A 22,290-nucleotide genomic window follows, 5' to 3' on the forward strand; every position below is an offset into this window, starting at 1 on the left:
AAAATGCATCTCTCACAAGGCATCTAAACAATCCATAGAGGATTTGATTTGCATAACTCAGTCATCATTATGCGGAGTTACGAGTAGAGTAGTGTCTGTCTGAATGGATCTATCACTTCAGTAGTTTAGCGGCTATAAATCCCCACCCCTCACATATAGAAAAATAAATGTTATTGTTTTATGAAGAACCTGTAAAAAAAAAATATTTGAGTAATCTAAAAGACGTATAAATGAACATTATAAAACAAATTTAATAAAGCAATTGTGTTATTCGGCTATATTTTTTTAAATGGTAACAAAGAACAAAATGTTACATTTAGACATTAAATTAGTTTAATAGGTATATGTGTACTACACCAGCATACATCACACACAACAAATTATGTGCTTTATGGGGAAAACTGTGACATCATTTAGAAAGTGCCACTCATAATAAAATACAGAATTTTACTCTTTAAATGTTATAAATTGACCACAGATTTACACACACGTCTTTACAAAGGCTTGATTCTAAAAAGCATTATGCCTGAAGCTGTTGAGGTTAAGAAAATTGAAAATTGGATTGCACTTAGTTTTCATTCAGTATAGCTTCCTCAATCCTACTAGCCTTCAGTGCCTCAGCCAGGTCATTAAGATATGTTGAATCTGGATATCCATTCCTGTATACACACACAAAATAATTTATTAGTAATCTTGAATGAGTTATTAGAAAACCCATGCAAGATGTGCAGTGCTTTAACAATTTCAACATTTAATGCAACTGCAATGTTCATGGCAAATATTTTTTATGTAACTGAAGCTGAAATGTAACTGAAGCTGAACTTGAGTACACCTATTTTGCAAAGGACTTAAGTGTATCTGTTTTTGAAAGCTTACAAATATACCCTGTGGCTTAAACTGCATTATTTTAAAACATCATTTCTTGCCCTCTTCCCTTTATTCTTTGCTGCATTTCATGTAACTTTCATTCATTATACGTTTTTCTCATTCTGACAGGGAAGGTGCACTATAACTCACCGACTCCTCCCCCCTTCCATATTCATCTTGTGAGGGATTCTGTCCCAAACTATTCTTGCACTTCTGTAGCCCTTCATGTCACCAGGACAAATAGTGAAGGTTAAACCTTGCTTAAATGCTTTTTCCAGGCAACGCAGTAATCCCTGCCCCTTTGTGCTCAGAGGCAGATAAGTGTCAAATATGCCTCCTTGGAATGGTGACCCAGGATTAGGATGCTCCGCCTATGAGAAAAACAAATAACAAACTGGTATAAACAAGTTCTAAACCATCCAACATGTCTTTTACAAGGCTATCTCATCTATGAGGAAGAAAGTGCTTTCACACTTATACCCCTTGGATGCCATCAGGAATGTAATAGGTGATCTTGGCAGTTCGGTACGGTTCGTAGCCTGACAGGCTTTGTGGTAGCTCGACACACTTCATGGTGCCATGAATGCCTTGCACCTGTGTTGGTCCCTTGCCTGCCTCTTTTCCTGTGAGCCTTTCTGCAGTATGTGCCTCTTTTATTCTATCCACCCACATGTCCTGTGAAGGCTCCCCAGTTATCTTCACTGTGGGACATACCATGCACCGAGCATGAAGTGGAAGGTAGCAGGAGCGCGGGACCAAATTGCAGCTTGTACGTGTACCCCTCTCTCCACACACACAAGGTTCTGAATGGTTACCGGCTGGCAAGGTAGAAGGTTTTGAATTCGTCTGGGTCACTTTTTGTTTTGTCTGTGTTGTGAATGAGGTAGAGCTACTGCTCCCCACAGACGATTTGTTCAACAACACATCAGTCTTTTCTGCTTCCAAATCTGCAGATCCACCCTTCTTAAACTTCTTTCTAATGACTTGGTTTTGCTTTGGTGATTGGATTCCAGGTCTCACATTCCAGAGCTGAGACTGGGAGTCTGATCGCGATCCTTCATGACACTCTATGTCAGCCTCTATGTCAGCTTTTATCTGACTTGGTCTAATATGGCCATTGCTTTGGAACAGAGTCTCATTATCTGATGCAATACATTGGTCTGTAGTTCCCTGATGGGAAAATGTATTGGTTTGAGGTGCAGAATTAGACACTACATTAGGAAACACTTCTTTTAACATTTCACTGGCATGCGAACACAGCATCTTGGGCCCGGTCAGGAAGACCCCATCCTTTACAGTGTGCAGGGAGATTTTGCTGAACTGCGAGCGTATGTTTGAGCAACATGCCTTAAATACCTCACTACCTTCAGTTACACCAAGATCAGACATTCGAAGCTCCTGAACACAAAAGTCCGAAGCTATCATGCCTACTAGCTTCTGAAGTTCACTCTGACTATTACCAACCTTGGACACCTCTGATCCCTTCAGATTAACTCTGACCTCACCCTTACTTGCTGGACTCTCAGAGACTTGTAGATCAGAGATCAGAGCAGCCAGACGGGACTGATATGCCTCTTTCATGTAGTTCCACATCACTGCAGATACTAAAATGTCTGATGAGACAACACCATGTGAATGTTCATCTGCCTGTTCAGCACTTTTAAAGCTACTGTACCTTGGTCTTCTAAGGTAATGGCTTGATTTTTTGATCCCAGACTTTTGCATCTCCTGTTTTTGTGAAGGTCGTCCAGAAAAACTATTTGCCCTTTTTAAGGAAGGATGGGGGTTAGACAATGTGGCAAGCACATGAGGCTTGGCCTGTTTTTCAAGGTCTGACAGGGCATTCACAGATGTGCTGGGTGGTGCTTTGACTGCAGGTGTTAATGTGGAGGTAGATCTTGTGGAACATGTTCTGCTAAATTTGTTTGCAAGTGATTCACAGGTTTTGAATGAGTTTGGAAAGGTCTGGTGACTCATCTTATGATACAAAATATCATCTCCGGTGTGGCTTGCTCCTACTGGTCCAAGCACACCAATCTGAGAAACACTAGCTTTCTCATCATTCCCTGTGCCTGCAGTACGTAAGGAGGACCTCGAGGGTGGTGTTGGTTCAGAGTTTGATGTTAGCGTTAACATGTTCATGTCTGGGATTAAATCTTGGAGTTCTCTAGCTCTCCTACTTTCTCCAGGGCTGAATCCCAGAAATCCCTTCTCAGACTTCTTAAACCGGGCTGCCAGTTTGTATTCCTCCCTGCCCCGCCCTCTTTGTTCCACTCCTGAGTTGTTCACTTTTGGGACCACTGTTCTGAGCACACCACTTGCCCCTCCTGCCTGTGTCGTCTCTGGTTGAGACACTGGGGAGTCCGAGTTTGAGGGGGATGTGGGGCAGTACATTTCATTCTTTGGTGTCAAGCTCAGCCAATGGTCATCCCTTGAACCAAGCAGGAGGATCTGCTTGGCCCGAGAGACTTCACTACTCTGACCTACAATATAAACATACGTCTGATCATAGCTGATAAGTACTTTGGGAAGTAAAGACTGCAAGTCTTCAAATGCTGCAGTGTCCCCTCCTCGCAGACTGAGGGTACTCCTCCGAATCTGAGCTCTTCTCAGATTACCCTCCAGCTGGTGGTAGATCTGACTCAGCTCCTCACGGGCTTGCTTCATGCATTTTTGTATCTCTGAGCTTGTCTTTGCTTTTGCATCAGACTGCAAGTACAGTGTAGTAACCCCCTCTGATGTCACATCCACTACATGCACCCCATGCCTGTCTAATATATTCTCATACTCCTTACTACTCCTGGTGCGCAGGTATGCAAAAACATCAGCCTCCACGATCAGGGACAGAGCCTCCACACCTAGCTCCTCTGTCCACTCTTTTCTCTTCTCAGTACCATGTGTCTGTGCCATTGATAAGTCAACATTGGTCCCCTCTTTACTTGGGTTCTTCCACATAAGTATCTCAGAGCTCAGAATTCTCTGATCATTTAAATTCAGCCAACCAACATGAAGCCCATGAGTCTGGTCTGTAGGTCTGGCTTCTTGATCTTTTAAATTGCCTTGGTTAGTCCATGAACCTTGGTTTCTGTCTCTTCTGTATGAAGAACTGTTTTCTTCTGGAGGATCATGGTCACCAAGGAGCTCCACCAGGTGAGACACAACTGACTGCACTTCTGAATATAGCCCATGCAAGGAACACTGCCTCTGTTGTCTGAGGAAGTGGACATGAAGACCTGGAAATTTCTTGCTGAGGGTTTTTACAGTCTCCTTACCCTGGGGTAGCTGACTGCAGTCTATAGTCACAGACATCTTAAGGATTACCTGGTACAGGAGAACAAAAGAACATGGGGAGGTATGATATGAAGGTAGATAACGTTCAAAGAAATATCAAATTGCATTTGTATGAAAGCAGCTGGAGTGTTATTTAATTTATGATTGTTCATGTTTATTCTCCTAGCATACCTTGTTTGGGTGCACTGACGTTTGCCATGGAAAACTAAGAGCAATCTTGTATTTTCTACCATCCACCTCGAAGATGTGTGGGCAGTGTCTGAGCACACTGAGAGCAACTGGATGAAGTCAGAAAAGAAGCTCAGTCTTACTTAAAGAATGAGGATGTAATCAGCAATTTTCAGGCTTAGAAAATGCAGTGTAGATGTAAGAGAAGGATGAAACCTGTTTCTCTGGCGGGGCAGTAAAGATACTCTGACATTTAAGACAACCAGTAAATAAACTCACTTCCTTTGCCAGGCTACAAATAAAAAAGTTAATGGCAACCTTGGCAGACTAGCCAGACGGTAAGGAATTGCAGACCTAAAGCCACATACTTAATTTTATTGTAAAGGAGTATTACTGAAGTAGCCTATGAAAATCTTTTAAATTGCACCCCCGATGTCTATATCTTCGCATTTGTTACCTACACAGCATTATTTTAATGTTAAATGAACCCCACCCGTTTTCACTCACGCATTCGTCTAAAGGGTGGATTATAGAGAGACCTGTGATATCTTCAAAGGTAATGAGGGCAAGCCGGTCACGTTCGTTAACGGTAATTGACGTTATCTCTCCTCCCCCGTTCCTTGCACTCAGAAAATGAATTTGAAGTTTATCTGCTAGTCGCTCGGGTGCGATGCCACCGGGCAAACCGCGAACACATAGCGTGCGCCCCGCGTCCGCCATCTTCTGGACAACTGGTACCTGTTCAAACGCTATGAAAATAAAACATATTTTAACGTTTCATTGGCTTTGCTGGATAGGTTTTTAGATGTCATTCATCACCTGCTGCACAGAAAACAAAACAAAAAAACAAAAAAAAAAACAATTAACTTAAGCGCCACGAAACAGATTCCCTCCCAAAAGCTGGCTACATTGTGCAGACGACGGAGGTTTTACAGGAAGTTTGACTAAGAGCAATACCTTCAGAGCCAGAGGAGCTTGATTATCAACAGGTTCATCGGCGTTACGACACAAATCAGCTTCCCTCAATTGTTATATCTTATTATTACGCCACTCTGTCGCTTATATAGGCCTATATGTGTGTGTGTGTGTGTGTGTGTGTGTCCATCACCCATTAAAATACTGCCATCTTTGTATGTGGTCACGAAAAGAAAAGTGAAAGTGAGAAGTTTATCCTTTGAGGCGCTTTGACGTAGACCAGAGTTTACTAACCTTGTTAGCTCAGTTAGACTAAAAAATATCGAAAAACACATATATTACTTCACAAAAGTAATGTACATTTTGAATCAATGTTTATGCTGTAAATGTTTCATGCTCTTGATGTTTAGAGGTTTTGAGGGGGAAACTAGTTTAAACGTGAAAATATAATAATACAAAAATAATACAATAATATTGTACTAGAATACTGCATATCTGATCGCGCTGTATGTTTCCCCAGGCACACGTCAGCTGTTAGGTAAAAGCTGTTTTGGTTACTAACAAGCCTGTTGTTACTGGTAAGTTGATGTCCACACAACAGATATTATGTATGCCATAACCCATTAAAGACAGTGTACAAGAGCGACAAAAAAAAAAAAAAATGTGTATAAAGCCGTGAGGGAGGATGTGATGTACATGTTCTGACTGTGCATTTACTGCGCCCTCCAAAGGGGCTTTAATGCAAGTGCAGCGGTAATATCGGTTTGCATTCTATTCTATTAATAACAAGAGCACTAACGTATGCTGGGTCAACATTATCTTGTGACTGGCCACGCTCCCTCTGAAAGGACATTCGGTAGTTTTCGTCGGCTCTAGTCTTATCAATACAAGTTGCGATCTTATCAGTGTCAGATACTTGTTCAGATACTGAACAAGACTAGACAAGTTTATCTTAAAGTGTAGACTGTCTGTAGAGTTGGTCAAACGAGGGTATTGTTGGATTTTCATCCAGTCTTTAAGGGTGAGTAGGCCATGTCTTTTAAGAATGCATTTTACCCACTTATGGATGTTTAATTTGTAATACCATTGTAATAACTTTGAAAAAAACATTGTTTTACAACATACCCTAAAAACTGTACAGCTCTCAGTAATAATAATAATAATAATAATAATAATAATAATAATAATAATAATAACATCAAAGAAATTCTCTTGGCAAATGAAACAATTTTGCATACACGTCACTGTGCATTATAGAGGGTAGAAAAGAAGTGTTCATGACCTCCAGCTACAATGTCCCGGGACACGTTTGCCTTCACGTCGGCCTCCCTGCGCTCCCTGCGCCTGGACCAGGAGCTGCAGGACTGGGAGGAGGCCCGTAGAGCTCTGGCCCAGCGACGGGCGCTCATTAGGCGGCCGCTGCCGCCAGCGCCACGCCTCAGACACGGGACGGAGAGGATCCAGACGGTGCGAGCCCCTCCGCCCCAGCTGCACTGCAGAGACCCCGTCATCCACAATACGTTCATGTGTGGTGACATGAAGGGTGTGTACGCCGTGCTCAAAGAGCCCGGCATGGTGAACGCACTGATGGAGACTCTACGCGAGGAAATGGTGTGGACCCCAGAGATGGGTAGGGAACACACGCGCTAACACTGACAAATACAGCACGTTATGTAGGTTATTCCAATTCTCAGGACCCTTAACTTCATCGCTCTATTTCAGTTATAATACTGAACATATTCATAAAATGATCACATAATGACAGTAATGTAGAATCCTTTCCTACCTCTCCGCCCAATCTCCAGGCATGTGGACTATGTCCTCCAAAGTGAAGCAGACGTCTGCACTGCGCCTGGCTGCCAGTGAGGGGCACTATGGCTGTGTGGAGGAGCTGTTGTTCCGGGGAGCAGAGGTGGATGCAGACCCAGGCGGGAGGACAGCCCTCCATGATGCCTGCTCTGGGGGTCACCACGCCTGTGTGAAGCTCCTGCTGGACCACGGCGCTGACCCCGACGTGTTTGCTGCTGACGGCAATGCACCGCTTCACCTCTGCAGCACTGCTGACACCTACCTGTGAGTAGAGGTTGCTGTCGCCATGGGAACAGCTGTAGGGGCACTGGTGCTGCTCTGGCAGCTGGCTGAGACTGAAGGAGAAACTGAGTGATAGAGTAAAAGAATATGGGGTTAAAAAAAAGTGGAAAAGGAGAAATACCGTTGTATCCTTGAAAGGAAGTTTGAGTAAGAGGAGTAGTGATGCATTTAACTTTATTTTATTAAGGCATGTGAAGTAACACTGAACTTTGGATTCTCCTCATTCAGATATTTAATAAGCTCTGCCTGAGTTGAACAAAAGGTGTTCATTGGAGAAAACAAACTACAAAGTGGTAGACAAAATTCATCATTGGTAAATTCTAATGTCACGTGTGTGCGTGCGTGTGTGTGTGTGTGCGTGCGTGCGTGCGTGCGTGTGTGTGTGTGTGTGTGTGCGTGCGTGTGTATTTGCTCCCACTCAGTTGTGTGGACTTGCTGGTGAGCAGCGGCGCTGACGTGAACGTGGCCCAGCGCGACTCGTGCCTCACGCCCCTGCACGTGGCCTGTCGCCGCGGTCTCCAGGAGCACGTGGAGATCCTGCTGGCGCACGGGGCCAACGTGGGTGCCCAGAGCCGCGAGGGCGAGACGCCGCTGAACGCGGCCTGCGCCGGGGCCGAGAGACCCTCGGAGGCGGCCCGCTACCTGCGCGTGGTGCAGACGCTGCTGGCGGCGGGGGCAGACGCACGGACGGCCGGGCGGAAGCAGCACACAGCCCTCCACAACGCCTGTGGGAACTGTAGCCGTCGCATTGCCGACCTGCTGCTGCAGCACGGGGCCCAGGCAGACGCGACGAACGCTGCAGGGCACACGCCCATGGACTGCCTGCTCCAGGTCAGGGGAGAGAGAGGGTATAAAAAAAAAAAAGAAAAGTAAGAAAGACAAAATGAAGTTTAGCTGTACTGTATTAAGCAAATGTTGTGACATAAGTAGCCACCCTTTGCAACAGCTTTGCACACTCTTGTTCTGTTCACCAGCTTCATGGTACAGCCACTTCTGATGTTTTTCCATCAGTCATGAAGAAATTCTCACATATGCCAAGCACTTGTAAGGGGGAGGGGCTAAAGTTCTGTATAAAAACTATTTGCAAAGGGAGCCTTTAATTCATTCTTTGTTTTAGCATGGAAATTAATTAATTCACATACCAACACCATATTTACTTTCATTTTTTACATTTGTCTTAGAAACAAATGTAATCATAAACGTTTATAGCAAAATGCCTTTAATACTATAAAATGTTTGGTTTTTTTAAACTTTCAATCAAGGGTGTCAAAATTATATATAAGCCAGTGTTTAAAAAATCCAAAATTCAGAAATATCTGAAGTGCACAGGCTAAGGAAGAATCATTATTTTTACCTCTTATCTAATCATTGTTATCTATCTTTCTATAAGATTAAGATACATTTTTACAATTTCATCCTGCATTCAGTGTCTGGATAGCTCATTTCTAGTGTTCCATTGGCTGACACTAGCTGTTTAACTGATGGCTCTTCCTGTTGTCTCTCTGGAGGTGGTTGAGGATTACCCAGAGCAGCACCCAGAACTAGTGGCTCGCTCACTTCTGAACAATGGGGCAAAGGTTCCTTCTTCTACAGTAAGCCACTGCATTCCTGAACATTTAGAGCCATGTAACACAGTACATCTGATAACGAGCACTGTCCTGTTGTAACTGCTGTTTTAGGATGTAAGAGCTGTTCATAGCTATTCATAAGTCCACAAATTTATTACAGCACAATAGTAGAAAAAACATCAATAAGCAGTTTACTCCTTCTCTGTGTTGATGCTTTTGTGTGTGTGTGTGTGTGTGTGTGTGTGTGTGTACATGGACATATGTGATATATGTATGTGTGTATGTGTGCGCGGGTGTATATGCGTGTGTGTGCAGATGCTGAAACTGTACGTCCCATTCCCTGCCTTACTGGAGATGATGCTAAACTGTTACGATGTTATTCCTGCCTGCAATGACTGGCTACAGGACATCCCAGACGAACTAATGAAGGTTAGTTATTTTTGTGCCTCCTAGGCCTATATAGCCATACAATTAAAGAACCTTTATAGATTATCATAAGATTTTGATACGTTTTGACTTCATTATACATTTTCTCCGTATTCCCAGGAGCATCAGACTTTCTTTAACTCTGTTTGCCGAATGAGTGGTCAACCCCGCAGGCTCCAACACCTCTGTCGATGTTCACTGCGATGCCACCTTGGGGCGCGATATCACTCTGCCATTAATAAGTTGAACATCCCTTGCTCCCTGAAAGATTATCTGCTATTGCGCATCGACGGACAGCTCCACTGAAACACAAGAACACTGGACATAACGAACAACGATCGCATTCAGATAAAAACGTTAGCAGAACGCATATAGCCATAAACTGGGCTGTGTTATAGTATTTCTCTTGGCACTTACCTCATCTCACCTTGATACTGTGAATGACTTGTACTGTGCTGTGCCTGACAGGTCACAGGGTGAATATAAGCAGAATCCATTTCTGTTCTTCTTTTCTGTCTTTACCCTGCCTGGTAAGGACTGCCTGGTTCGTGGCAGTTTATGGCCGTTCATGACAATCAACCAGGCACTAAAAATGTTTAAGAGCAGCCAAGAAAGTATTTAAGTTATGCTACTACTAAGTCATCAAAGATTTCGTTAAGGCATTGTTACAGATGTCCTATACCATTTTAGTGTAAACAGTAACGTTACTATTATAAATAAATAATCGACAGCGTGACTTTATCTAATGTGCCCAAATCTGCAGCTTTATTCTGCGAAGTCTTTCCAGGGAAAAGCTTTTGGAGGTTGTTTGAGATGTCTGAGAGTTTGGCCTCTCTGTCCTGTGCTGACGCAGCGTCAGCTGTGCAGGTTTGTTTAGTAGTCTGGAGGTGTAGCCAGTCTGCACTGACATCTAACCTCCAGTAATGATTTGATCGGACGGTATGTATATTTTGCTTAGTTTGCCATTCTAAATATAAAGTAAACATGTTGGTTAGCTAAAACTGCAGTGTATAAAACAGTACGTTACAATGACCATTACTGTAGCTAGGTAGTAGCCGTACGAAGGTCGTCCTTGCCTGCCGCCAGCGAGCTAGTGATCTTAGCTAGCTTGCCAGGTAATTAGCAGTCATGCTGGCTAGCTAACTTATAAAATCTGCCTGTTTGCATTTGTCTTTGTAGATTACTACACGTGTAACTACAATCTATCCACACATTCGTTAACACCTTGTGCTACATCGTTTCATCGCTGTCGCGAACTTCACCCTGCGTAGCTTACTGGACGGAGCTAGCTAGCCAACATGCTCGCTAACTAGCTAATGTGAGGTCGTAGCGAAGAGGTAGGTAGGTCGGTTACTGAAATTGTTTAGTGACTTTGCATCTTGGACATATTTGTCAGCCAGACGCTTTATTGCCTGATTTATGTTTGTGTCGGTTCTTATCGTATTAATGGTTCTAGTGTCCATGGTATAAAATGTTTTACAGCATGGGTATTGAAAAATTGGAAAAAATAGCTAACGACCAACATAAGCCTAAACTAAGAGAAACTGACTAGCTAATAGGTCTTCATTCAGCGTTGCCTTTTTTCTACAGACCGGCAAACACGTTTTAAGTGACCACTTATCAATTAAATCACATAGCTAATGGTCACAAGCTCTGCTCCTGGAGATCTTTATTCCTGCAGTTTAGTTTAAACCCTAATCCACCAAGTCCTTGATTACTTGGATGAGATGTGTGTTAGATTTAGGTTAGAGATTAAACCTGCAGGAAGTGTGGTGTAGTGATGTTGTGCAGGAAGGTAGCTAGAGCCTCAATCAGAGGGCCACTCCTAAAGTGTGGCATATGAACATGGGGAGCATAGCAGACTAATCTCTTTCTGTGTTGCAGTGGATGCAGTAAGGGTCCGGGATGGCGGTGTGTGCTCTGACCGTGTTTGACGGGGTGGGCGACGAGGCCACAGCACTGGGCGGGGTCATCATCCTGGTCCTGGCACTGGTTTTGGCCTGGTTGTCAACCCATGTGGCAGACCGTGGGGACCACATCCTGGGCACAATTCTCACTGTCGGTGCCCACGCTTCACTCATCGGCCTGGGAGGCCATGATGGCTATGCAGGTCCCCCGCCCAGCTCAGACCCAGGGGAGCAGCAGGGTGAGGACCCAGTGGAGGAGGATAAGCAGGATGAGGGAGGTGGAGAGGAGGATGAGGGTGCAGGGGAGGAACTATTGGACATCCAGAGAGGGAGAAGGAAAGCAAGTCACGGGCACTCGGAGGATGAAGGGGGAGATGATGAGGGGACAGAAGATGAAGAGGATGAAGGTGCGAGCATTACCGTGCGGCTGAAGTTCCTGAATGATACGGAGGAGCTTGCGGTGCTCAGGCCCCAGGATACAGTGGGAGTGCTGAAAAGGTGGGGTGAAGCCACATCTGCATCACATTAGCAGTAGTATTACCACTAATTTTTAGTAACTTGAATATTACCAATTTAATGATTTACAACCTTGGTGGTAAAGAGAACTGGTGTCTTGAGGATTTTTGTCTTTAGCAGAATTTATGTAGACCTCACCTGGTTCTCCCCCCTCAGTAAGTGCTTCTCTGGTCGCGAGCGTCAGATCAAGCTGATCTACCAGGGGCGGCTTCTGCAGGATCCATGCTGCACTCTCGTCTCGCTCAACATCACCCACAACAGCGTGCTCCACTGCCACATCTCCCAGGCCCCAGACGGAGCCCTGCAGGAGCCCAGCCCGGAGCAGGGCCCCCACGGAGGGTTGGGCTCCAGCCTTAGTGGGGGCCTGCGCTCAGCCGGCCTAGCCTTGGGTAGCGGCAGCCTGGTGGTGCCTGTGTTCGTCGTGCTACTGGCTGTGGTCTGGTACTTCCGTATCAATTACCGGCAGCTCTTCACGGCACCGGCTACCGTCTCCCTGGTGGGGGTCACAGTCTTCTTCAGTTTCCTCATCTTTGGCATGCATAGCCGGTGAGAGTGCGGATGGGCAGACGGACAGAATAAAAAAAGAACCAGAAAGGACAAATGATGCCAGTTTGATGGGGAGGGCACAACCTAGATTTTTGCATGTTTGCTCTGTCTACTGCCTATTACATTTGAATGATGGAAATTATATTGGGTTCAGTTGAGTGGCAGTTGAGTAAAGGAAAATAGTAGCAAAGTACTCAGGGAGCCTTAGGGCTTCTGGTGCCATTTAGATGACTGGAATGGTGTATGTGTGTGTGCGTGAGAGAGAGAGAGCATAGTTTGTGTGTGTGTGTGTGTTCGTAGATTTATTCATGGCTGAGTAGTTAGAGACCGTAATTAATACTTTTGACTCATGTAACTTTATAGTAATTTAATCGTAACACAGGGCTTAATTTTCATTGGTTGTTTTAGGGTATCAGCTCTTATCAGTCTTTCCCCTTATATGGCATAAATGTCTGCATTTTATGGCAATTTAATGGGTTAGTAGACCTTAAATGGTTTTTCTTCTTTACTTGCACCTCAGACTGCTACTGTCTCTCTTATAAAAAAGAATAGACCTGTACAGTTCAGCAGCTGTCATGTGTTCATATTAAAATCTAAGTACAACACAAGGGTGTAGTGGTGGATTTCATCTACCACAAATGGTCTCAGCTTCACAACTACTGAGTGTTGTAAATGGGCTCCCAATATAAATGTATTCTAAAATAGCTTTTGTATAACTAATGAATTTGTATGGTGTGATAGATCAAGCACTGAAGCTTACATTTCACTGTTGTTTTTCACTCTTTTTTTCCCCTCCCTTTGTTAGCCATCATATGCCACTGTTACTAGAGTTATGATGCTTGGAAATGTTATAAAGCAATACATTTGCTGTGAATACAAGATAAAAAGATTGCTGTTGCTTTAAAGCCATAATGCAGTGTTGGAAACATCTTTAAATCACACATGAATTGGCAATTTGAGTGTGTGTGTGTTGGCAGAACATGACAGTAAAAGTAAGGAGAATTCTCATTTTAAACATTACTTTTTGGCATTGGTTCAGAAGGAAATTAACTAGGGAGCATGCACTTCACTGAAGGAATTAGTACACAATTGGTGTTCTCATGTTCACAAATTGTGCCCATCAGTCTCTGGAGCAGTTTAAAAGTGACATGAGAGAAGACACAGGAACTTAATTCTCCTGAGACACACTGGACTTTATTCAGATTACAACACAGGCTACCACAGTTCACTCAGAGGAGACAGAACTAATGACAGCAGTGGAAGTAAGAACATATCCAGACAGTATACGGAGGGATAAGGAACTGTGGAAGCTTCCCCCCTTCACCACACAAATACAAGAACTCAGAGACTCACTCTCTTTAGCTGAATCCACAAGCTACACAGAACAATTAACAACAAAAAACCCCCCAAAAACTTTAAAAGCAATAAGGCTTTTATATATACTGGATTTGATCCATATGAACTGCTTCACTCTGAGCAGTATTAACCAGCTGCACATCTGACACAGTAAGTGCCATATCTTTAGCAGGCCACTTCAAATGGTAGAACTTCATCTTTACAAAGAAAAGCTGGGTCATACCTAAAAATAAAACACCAAAAAGACTAAGTGTGCTAAACACCAACAAACTAGCTTGCGTTCCTAGACCTGACAAGAACATGCACAGGAAGTAGCAAACTTTAGTAGGAAGGATCACAGACTAGCAGGCAAAAAACAGAAGTCACAATACATTGTTGACTAAACACGTAGTGTAATGTACACTAAAATATTTATTAGATGGCAGCAGAAAATGACAAACTGTATAAGAAGCATAATTTGGCCTGAAGCTGTAACACTGATCAATGGACCATTATTTAGCAGGAAGCAGTAGAAACAAACTTTCTTGTAGAATTGTAAAGTATGAAGGAGCATTATGGAGTAGGATTATTATGGACTAGAAGCATGTCGCAGTAACATTGTGCAGTCGTAGAAGAAGTATTCAAACCGTTTTTATAAGCATTATCCTCCCCACACACACACGCACACACTCCCACACAGACTTACCACACACATTTGTCTGAAAACACCATGGCACGTTTACGCTAATCACAAGTTAATAAACCCAAGTAGTCTTCTGCACATCACCGACCAACAACCCTTAGGTCTCATATCTTGAAAATGTGGAGAAAGAATGACACTCAGTTAATTCAGTGTAACAACCATCTCTCAGAGTCAAGGATGTGTGTACTTGCACGCGTGTTGCTCTTTCAGTTCAAGTCATCATAAATACTAGGCGCGGGTGGTACTGGCAGTCTTGGTCTCTTTTTACGACTTGACAGACCGAGTGCATTCTGGGAGCTGCTGCTACTGGCTCCTCCTAGTCCACTTCCACTACTGCAACCCCCTCCTCCTCGCTCTCTTTCTCCCCTCTCTCGATCACCTCCTTTTTCTCTCTCGACTCCACCTGCACTACTCACAATCAGTGAGCCAGGTTTCTTCTTTTTTTTAGGTCTCTTGGAGTCAGAGTTGTTGGTACCTGGGGTGGGAGAGATTGCATGGAAAGGAAACAAATATAAATACAAAATCGTGACAAGGAAAACTAGAAGGGGTAATTAAACACAAAAGAAATACAGTATGCGCAAAGGGCAGGAGTTTTGGAAGTGGACAGCAGAATCCATCATCTTCAAATGAAGACTACATACACATCTCTGAAAAGGCACCTCAAGAGTCCTATGCACTTAACAGGCACTTTACTGATCACTAATACTGCAATTAGAAATATATATTTTGTTAGATTCAGTGTTATCCTTTTTCAGTTCATATTCAAGCAGGATGTCTGTTCTACTGAAATTCCACCATTACCAGCAAGACATTTGTGTTTGACAAATCAACTAGACAATCTGGGGATCCATTTCTCAGCTATCCTTAACACTCAGAAGTGTATAGTGTCTGCACGTATCCCAAAGTCATAATACTTATAAAAGAGTTTTTAATGCTACTTCAAATGTAACTTAAGACCAAACTGTAAACAGCCATTGGGGAACAGAGTTTCAGACTAATGTTGAAGGTTAATCATTTTAAAGAGGTGCATAAGAATACACAATAAACCAAATGGGCAAGAAACTAACACACTGACAGTAAAAACATAGCTAGCTAAATTAGAGAAATCCTCCTCTGGCCGGATAAGTTTATTAGAATTTTTTTTTAAATCAAGGCACACAGATTTCTCCTAATCTAGATGGAAAATCAGTGCTACAAGTCAGTCATTCATAATTGTAGCTAGTTTAGCTAGCTAACTAAGCGCTTGTGGACTTTTTCAGCATTGCGTCAGTTGTGCGAAAATGTTGGCGCTGATAATATATCCAAACCTCTAACAGAAATGCTTCCAACGACGATAAAATTTTTAAAAATGACTTAGCTACTTCAGTTGGTTGAGCAAATTCCTCTTCTGATTATGTAAATGGATAGATAAGAGCGTCTGCCAAATTCCGTAAATGTACGAACCCAGCTGTCTTCTCCGGGTGCAGGAAAGCGCATGAGAATTGTTCTTCCCTGACATAACTTAAGTACGGAAACAAGTTTGCACCATAAATCCCTTAATCGATTATATCAAAACGGAGCTAGTCGTCATCTTCACTAGCCAGTTTTCAGATTTACAAATCAGTAAACTGGGCGACTGAGACTATGTTTCGGAACATAATTTCCGCAATTTGAATGGGCGACAGCAAAGATACGTCTGCAGCAAAACATTCAAGACCGCGTAATTTCAAATTTAAAACAATGCAATACTTATTAATACCTTAAATTTGTTCAATGTAATTTCAGACAAATTAAGACCTGGCCTTGCTACTCTGGCCTGTACTAGTGTTAACTTCGTGGACATAAATGAATGGAGACAACAAAGAACTTGGCTCTCTCTCGCTCTCTGTGTGTGTGTGTGTGTGTGTGTGTGTGTGTGTGAGGATTACCGTGTGATAAATGCACCCCCATGAGAAACTCACTGGCTTTTGACGAAGCGGAGTCTGAGGGGGAGATGTCAGATGACCCATCCCACTGCAGACGGGACATGAGGAGTCCTCCATCAGAGATATCATAACCGTCATTGTCCAGCAGTGATTCAGGATCCGGTAGTGATGACCTGTCAATCAACAATATTCACGCTTTATATTTACTGTTCGAGGCCAACCAGTTATTAACAGTAATTGTTAACGCAAATCAACAACAAAGTCTAATTATGGGCAATACATGGCAAATGTGTGCCCTTTATAATAATAGAAAATAAGAATTTCAACATTCACAAGTAATACTTTTTGATCGCTCATTCTTTCAGCAATGCTATTTTTACCTTTCTGCATACAAACTAAAACAAAAGCAGCTGAAAGAAGGATAGTTTATAGAAAAAGAGATGGCAGAAAAATGCACCAAATTAAAATGCAAGAATTACTGCTTCATTGCATTTTTGTTGTTTCAGATGCATTTGTTTATGCGACTAATTTCAAGCTATGCACAATCAACTTCATTGACTGGGCACAATGTACATTACTATACAACAAATGTTAATTGTACACAAACGTGAAAACTACAAATGACCAAATAAAAATTTAGCTGTGGGTGACCAGGTTTAATTATTCACTTCTCTCATTTTAAGATCCACATGCTTCTTGCAGGCCTTCATCCTTCATTCTAAGATGAACCCAATCTAAACAGACATTTAAAAAAAAAATCTTCTAAAACTACAATTCAGATGACACTGAATCAGTAATCCCACAAAATGAAAAACACAAGGGTGAGCCATGTTGTACATCCATGTCATGCCTATACATTTACAAGAGAGTTCTGAATCTGTGAGAATTATAGGAAAAAAGGGGAAGAGACAGAGATAGGACAGGGCTCTGCTCCAGATTCAGACATTAGGATTTCACGTCTCCTGGCCTTTTAAAACTGTCAGTCTATGACAGATTTACAAAGTTGTCATTTTCCAGCAATGCAAATGAAATGGTGAAATGTTAACTCATGTAGTTTAACTCATGTACCAGGTTTAACCAAAAGTACCACAGGAATAATATAATAAATGATGAAAAGCTTGGTCTGAGGAAAGAGATATTGCATCTTTGGGCAAACATGCAATATGGACACTATGGAAGCAGAGGTCTTTTTTTTTTTTTTTTTTTTTTTAATTATAAGTGGGCCACAGTGGCAAGGAAGGCTTTGTCCAGCGAGGTGAGGGGACGTGGGGTGAGACTCACGCGGACGGCCCCAGGAGGAAGACCCTGACTGCCCTCCTCTGCTCGTCCGTATGCTGGGGACACCGCTGGGACCTGCCAGGACACAATGTGGCATTATGCACTGCACCAGACAGACTGATTGGGCCAGAGACCAGACAGACTTTGCCAGCAACCAACAATATACAAGAGGGGGGTTCTGGGTTAGAAATGAGTGGTTAGGATGGGTCTTGGGTGCTGGCAGATGTCCAAGGAGCCCCGCGCCATGAAATTCAGGCAGTGCATTATAACGATCTTGAACTGACCAATTGGAGACGAATGGGTCACATTTTAATCCAATTAGAATGGAGATTGATCATCTCTGTGAATGATCAGATGCTGGAAAATAAGAGACAGAAGCCAAAATAATGCAAAATTGAGATGTATATTGCCACTTGTGTTCCATAATATCAGTCCCAACATGACACGATCATTTCCATTTAGATAAATGAAAAAAGATCATGCCTTCACACAACAAGCACAATCAACTTTAAACCTAAATGAGCACATGTATGCACACGCACATACACATATCCTCAGGAAGAGTACAGAATCTAGGGGATGCTACACACGCCTCACAGCTAGGGTGTTCAAAAGCAGAGGGACAGGCATCAGTGGAGCTGGTGGTACTCAATGACAGTACATCATGTACAAACTGATTCTCACCTGTTTCCTTATCTGGAGCTAGTCACATTCTCTTCCGGCACAAAATATATTATTAAACAAATGGCCCATAACAAGCCAGAACAGGAACCTTTGGGGGACTGATATCAGTGATGAACTGAGCCATACTCATGAGTAGTGTATTAGAGTAAGCAAGAAGAGAAGGGAGGTGTACAATATATATTTGTGGGTCTGAATGAACTGAGTTCACCAAGTGATAAATGGCATATCTTAAATTAAGGGCCAAGAGTCAAGCAAATGTTTTACATACTATATAGACCATTTATCAAGCATTCCTTAAAACAAACAAACAAAAAAAAAATCTAAACAGCTAAATATTTGGCAATAATCTGACAAATGTGCTTTGATTCATTTCAGATTTGTACATGTGGAAAGCTGAAGAGTGTGGCTCAGGAAAGCTGTGGCTGAAGTGGGATAGTGTCTTGCTCATAGTAAAGAGCATTCTTAGCAGAGGCAGAACTAGCAGCTTGTTTTTTTAAGTCACATATACCAACAAACTATGTTTCCCCTTTTTATTTATTCATTTTAATAAAACAGCAACTAGTAATAAATAAATAATTAACAGCCTAATTGAACAGTTCCACCTGTAGATTTAAACCAAGCTGATTCTTAATTTGTGAATGAGGATTTAAAAAAAATTTTTTCTTTCCTTGAGTGTTTTACGTGGGTTTGTGTATAGTCGCCATTAATTGCCTTTGTTTTTAAGGGACTGGCATACGTAGTGTCTCACATACATACCGTGTGCACATCTTCTTAGTGTGTTCTGACACAACACCACATTGCTGAAGAGAGAAAAGCTCCTGTTAGACACGTGCCTGTTAACACCAGCTGTTATTCCCCATTAAGACCACAGATCTTTCAGAAAACACTTGATACTATAAAGCCACAGATGCTTGGCAAACTCAGAGCTCGTCAGCAGTACAAGCATATCCCCTAGCAAGTCACAAGTGATATCATTAGATCTTTGCACAAATGACTACATACAATCTTACATACAGTATTTTGTCTCCACCCCCCCAGAGCAAAATATACATTAAGACAAATTAATTACAGAGGCACTACCATGTTGTGATATTAACCACATTACATTGGAAAACCACAAATACCTTAACAGAACTTGGCAATGGCCAAAGAACATGGTGGGAATGATTAAACTAGGATGAATTGGATGAATGGCTGATTGGTTGCTTGCTTACCGTAGTTAGAAGAGATCGTAGCTCTTCTGGAGCCAGAGTCTCATAGCTGATCCCAGAACTGTAGTTGTACTGTGTAGGAGGGGGCAGAAAAGAGGACTTGAGTAAAGAGCTCCACACGACAGACATGCGCACACACAGCATATCGATAGGGCAGGCAGTCAAGGCAGATGAGGCAATGTTGGCGAAGGCCAAAATGAGCATACCTTGTAAAGATCAGGATTGACACTACCACTGAGCTCTCCTGCAATGAGGAAACAGGAGCAAAATGACCCAGAGAGGAAGGGAGGCTCACTATTTTAAAAAAATCAACAAGCAAGAAATAAACGAACTCACCATTTTTATGCTTCAAGGATTTTGATCTTCTGGGAGAATTTGGATTCTGAGAGAGTGTAAGATTCATATAAATGTTTATTAACATTCTGCCTAATGTTTAAAACAAAACTTCATGGAACCTCTAAAAATATTTCAGTACCTTGTCTGACTTTCTCTTCTTAGCTGCCAGGGACAAAATAGATACACTTTACAAACAATACAAGCGAAGCTAAAAGGCTGGTAGGTTTTTGAAAGATATAGAAAATAAATAATAGATCTAGAAAGAGGAAGAACAAGCAAAACAGAGCGCTCACGTTTCTTTTCTGAGCCATACGACCAGTCATTGTCATTGATGTCATCATTGTCTTCTTGGTCACTTTCTGATTTGCTTGTGTTGTTGCTGCTGGCTATCCTGTGGGGAGTGCATCATATTTACTACCCAGGCTAGATACATAATCTTCAAAGGAACCCATGATATACACCGTTAGCTATTACTAAATATTAATAACATTTTTGTATGTGTGTGATTTAGTTGAGGCTTGAGGCTACTCCAATAATTGTTAAAGATCTTAGAAAAAGTTGCAGAACAGCAAAGTTTAGAAATTAGATTCTTTTTTTTAATAATATAACATCTGAACTCATTCTATGCATTCTGAAACTACTGCTGTGAATGTTAGTAGCTAGTACAATTATGGAAAATTTGTTACACAAGTTTCTTCTTAATGTGGATTGTGGATCAGTTTCCCCTTTTGGCTCAAATAAAATGGAACAAACTCAGGCAAGTGTGTGTGTGTGTGTGTGTGTGTCTGCGCATACAGAAAAAAGTGTAAGTGTGCATGACCCGACCTGCGGTTGGCAATGCGACTACTGTTGCGGCCCATTCCTAGGCACTTTTCCAGGTGAGGGGCAAAACGTGAGGCCGCTATACTCCTGCTGCAGTTGGGACACACACACTCCTTATTCTTCCACTGATTGTACACCTGCCCAAATATGTCCACCCCTGGCTGGTCCACAATTTCTAGAGAAATTGGAAAAAAAGCGTATACTTTGGGGGCGGGGGGGGATCCCAGACCTGGTTATGGGTTGACATGACAATTTGTAAAACTGGCAAACCTTTCAAACCTTCATGGACAAAAAGGCAGGCTCAACTAATTACTCTCTTACCAAAATCCTTCATGCTTTCTTGGTCTGTCTCGTCCAGGAAGAAGTAGCCCTGTTTGACTGCTCTGTGCACCTCAAAGCACAGCCCCAAACATGCATCCTCCACCAAGTCTGAGTAGATGTCGTGAGCCAAGGCCTACGACAAAACACAGAAAAAAGCTTTGGTTGATGACCTGTGGTCAGACAATATTCTTGGTTCTTTTTATGACTACGTAACAACTAGGCAGTAACTGGAAGAATAATGAAACCACACTTACCTCTAGCTTGGTGTTATCCAGGCCTGACAGCGACATATCCTCCATTTTCATTGGCAAAAGCTATTATAGGGGGCCCTTCATAGCTTATCTGGTATAGCAGGTGGGCAGCCACACTGTCACAAAACAAATGACTCAGGCCGGATCTTAGTGTTAAACGAAGTTATTTAACACACGCACAGGCAGGCCTACGCGTTCAGCTAACTGACCTGCAGACCACGTTTCGAGCAGTGTTCTCGGGCAATTTAGACAGACACACTAATGAGACCAAAACGAAAGGCAGTATGTCGTAGGTTCTTACCTAGTTAAAATACAGAGGAAAAAACACCCCAAAACATTATAACAGTACACCGAATAAAATATGCATCATGCGTGCATGATCCGTTTCAAACAGAAAAATACAAACATAACTTAGGAAAAAAGCGGCACCTTACTAGATAGTGTATCAATTTAGGTCAACAGGTAGATAATTCACTCGGAGAGACGTTTATTAACAATTCCTTACGAACTTGCGAGCTAGCGAAGCTGTCAACAGGAAATGTAACCATAGACGCTGGCAGAAACCCCCCGGGTAGTCAGGCAGACGGCAAATCTACCGTTTCGAGGCCTCGTCTCCTGAAGGTTTGCTGATGAATGCTGTTCAGAGGAACAGCGTCTGTGCTGTCACACGAGTAAACCAAGCTGACTTCAGGAGCGCCGTGGCGCCACGGTTAGCGAGTTAGCATGTGCAGCGCTTGCTTTTAACGACTACAACCACGGTAATCCCGCGACATTTCTGACAAGCTGCACAGGAAGAATGATTTTAGCTAAATGAAAATCTCAGCGGTATTGTGATACATGTGAGATGTAAGCAATGACAATTGATTACATAGCTGAAATGTGGTCGTGTTGATGCAAACGCTATTTTGTATCCCTCGTAATATAATATAATAGCTACACCTACCCACAACCCAACGGGCCAAGTCCTTCCTGGGAATTCGAGTGTTAAAACAATTCCGGGAAGTAACTAGTACGCTTAAATGTTTTCAAAAATGTTGAAATATAAATACGTTGTTTCAAATCGGTGAAAGAACCACAGAACATTTTAAAACAAAACAAGAAATGCTGAAAAATAACAAAACCCAGCCATTTTGACACCTACAAGGCGTCA

At 42.5% G+C, this 22,290-nt stretch overlaps 4 protein-coding genes across 19 annotated transcripts; 2 read left to right on the forward strand and 2 right to left on the reverse strand.

Moving 5' to 3' along the window:
* Positions 1–315: 315 nt before the first annotated feature.
* Positions 316–5,459, reverse strand: si:busm1-163l24.3 (probable E3 ubiquitin-protein ligase DTX2). Of its 4 annotated transcripts, XM_026998064.2 has the most exons (6): positions 5,284–5,459; positions 4,866–5,075; positions 4,330–4,436; positions 1,348–4,188; positions 1,018–1,238; positions 316–659 (listed from the first exon to the last, which is right to left on the reverse strand). In XM_026998064.2, the coding sequence occupies exons 2-6, from the start codon at positions 5,044–5,046 to the stop codon at positions 569–571; spliced, it is 3,441 nt and encodes a 1,146-aa protein (XP_026853865.2). In that variant the 5' UTR covers positions 5,047–5,075; positions 5,284–5,459; the 3' UTR covers positions 316–568. The 4 variants fall into 4 exon arrangements, with proteins under 4 accessions (XP_026853865.2, XP_026853867.2, XP_026853866.2 ...); XM_026998066.2 differs by lacking the exon at positions 1,348–4,188; XM_026998065.2 differs by lacking the exon at positions 5,284–5,459 and having other exon boundaries at positions 4,834–4,954.
* Positions 5,460–5,925: 466 nt separating this feature from the next.
* asb16 (ankyrin repeat and SOCS box containing 16) lies at positions 5,926–10,067 on the forward strand. Of its 2 annotated transcripts, none has more exons than XM_035529787.1 (7): positions 5,926–6,262; positions 6,499–6,871; positions 7,047–7,314; positions 7,755–8,163; positions 8,841–8,924; positions 9,216–9,329; positions 9,447–10,067. In XM_035529787.1, the coding sequence occupies exons 2-7, from the start codon at positions 6,535–6,537 to the stop codon at positions 9,630–9,632; spliced, it is 1,398 nt and encodes a 465-aa protein (XP_035385680.1). In that variant the 5' UTR covers positions 5,926–6,262; positions 6,499–6,534; the 3' UTR covers positions 9,633–10,067. The 2 variants fall into 2 exon arrangements, with proteins under 2 accessions (XP_035385680.1, XP_026853801.2); XM_026998000.2 differs by having other exon boundaries at positions 6,530–6,871.
* Positions 10,068–10,166: 99 nt separating this feature from the next.
* Positions 10,167–13,207, forward strand: tmub2 (transmembrane and ubiquitin-like domain containing 2). 2 transcript variants are annotated; one of them, XM_026998002.2, is made up of 4 exons: positions 10,167–10,265; positions 10,506–10,663; positions 11,211–11,731; positions 11,906–13,207. In XM_026998002.2, the coding sequence occupies exons 3-4, from the start codon at positions 11,232–11,234 to the stop codon at positions 12,297–12,299; spliced, it is 894 nt and encodes a 297-aa protein (XP_026853803.1). In that variant the 5' UTR covers positions 10,167–10,265; positions 10,506–10,663; positions 11,211–11,231; the 3' UTR covers positions 12,300–13,207. The 2 variants fall into 2 exon arrangements, with proteins under 2 accessions (XP_026853803.1, XP_026853802.1); XM_026998001.2 differs by lacking the exon at positions 10,506–10,663.
* A 260-nt stretch (positions 13,208–13,467) lies between these two features.
* atxn7l3 (ataxin 7-like 3) lies at positions 13,468–22,285 on the reverse strand. Of its 11 annotated transcripts, XM_035528934.1 has the most exons (15): positions 22,084–22,285; positions 21,575–21,800; positions 21,350–21,441; positions 21,144–21,256; positions 20,890–21,022; positions 20,572–20,743; positions 20,040–20,137; positions 19,886–19,908; positions 19,747–19,792; positions 19,617–19,654; positions 19,414–19,482; positions 18,956–18,999; positions 17,519–17,590; positions 16,241–16,410; positions 13,468–14,808 (listed from the first exon to the last, which is right to left on the reverse strand). In XM_035528934.1, exons 4-15 carry the CDS (start codon positions 21,192–21,194, stop codon positions 14,540–14,542), a joined length of 1,185 nt encoding a protein of 394 aa, XP_035384827.1. In that variant the 5' UTR covers positions 21,195–21,256; positions 21,350–21,441; positions 21,575–21,800; positions 22,084–22,285; the 3' UTR covers positions 13,468–14,539. The 11 variants fall into 11 exon arrangements, with proteins under 11 accessions (XP_035384827.1, XP_026853788.1, XP_035384837.1 ...); XM_026997987.2 differs by lacking the exon at positions 21,575–21,800; XM_035528944.1 differs by lacking the exon at positions 22,084–22,285 and having other exon boundaries at positions 21,737–22,077.
* Between the last annotated feature and the right edge of the window lie 5 nt (positions 22,286–22,290).

The sequence above is a fragment of the Electrophorus electricus genome, chromosome 1, assembly GCF_013358815.1.
Source record: "Electrophorus electricus isolate fEleEle1 chromosome 1, fEleEle1.pri, whole genome shotgun sequence".
NCBI lineage: Eukaryota > Metazoa > Chordata > Actinopteri > Gymnotiformes > Gymnotidae > Electrophorus > Electrophorus electricus.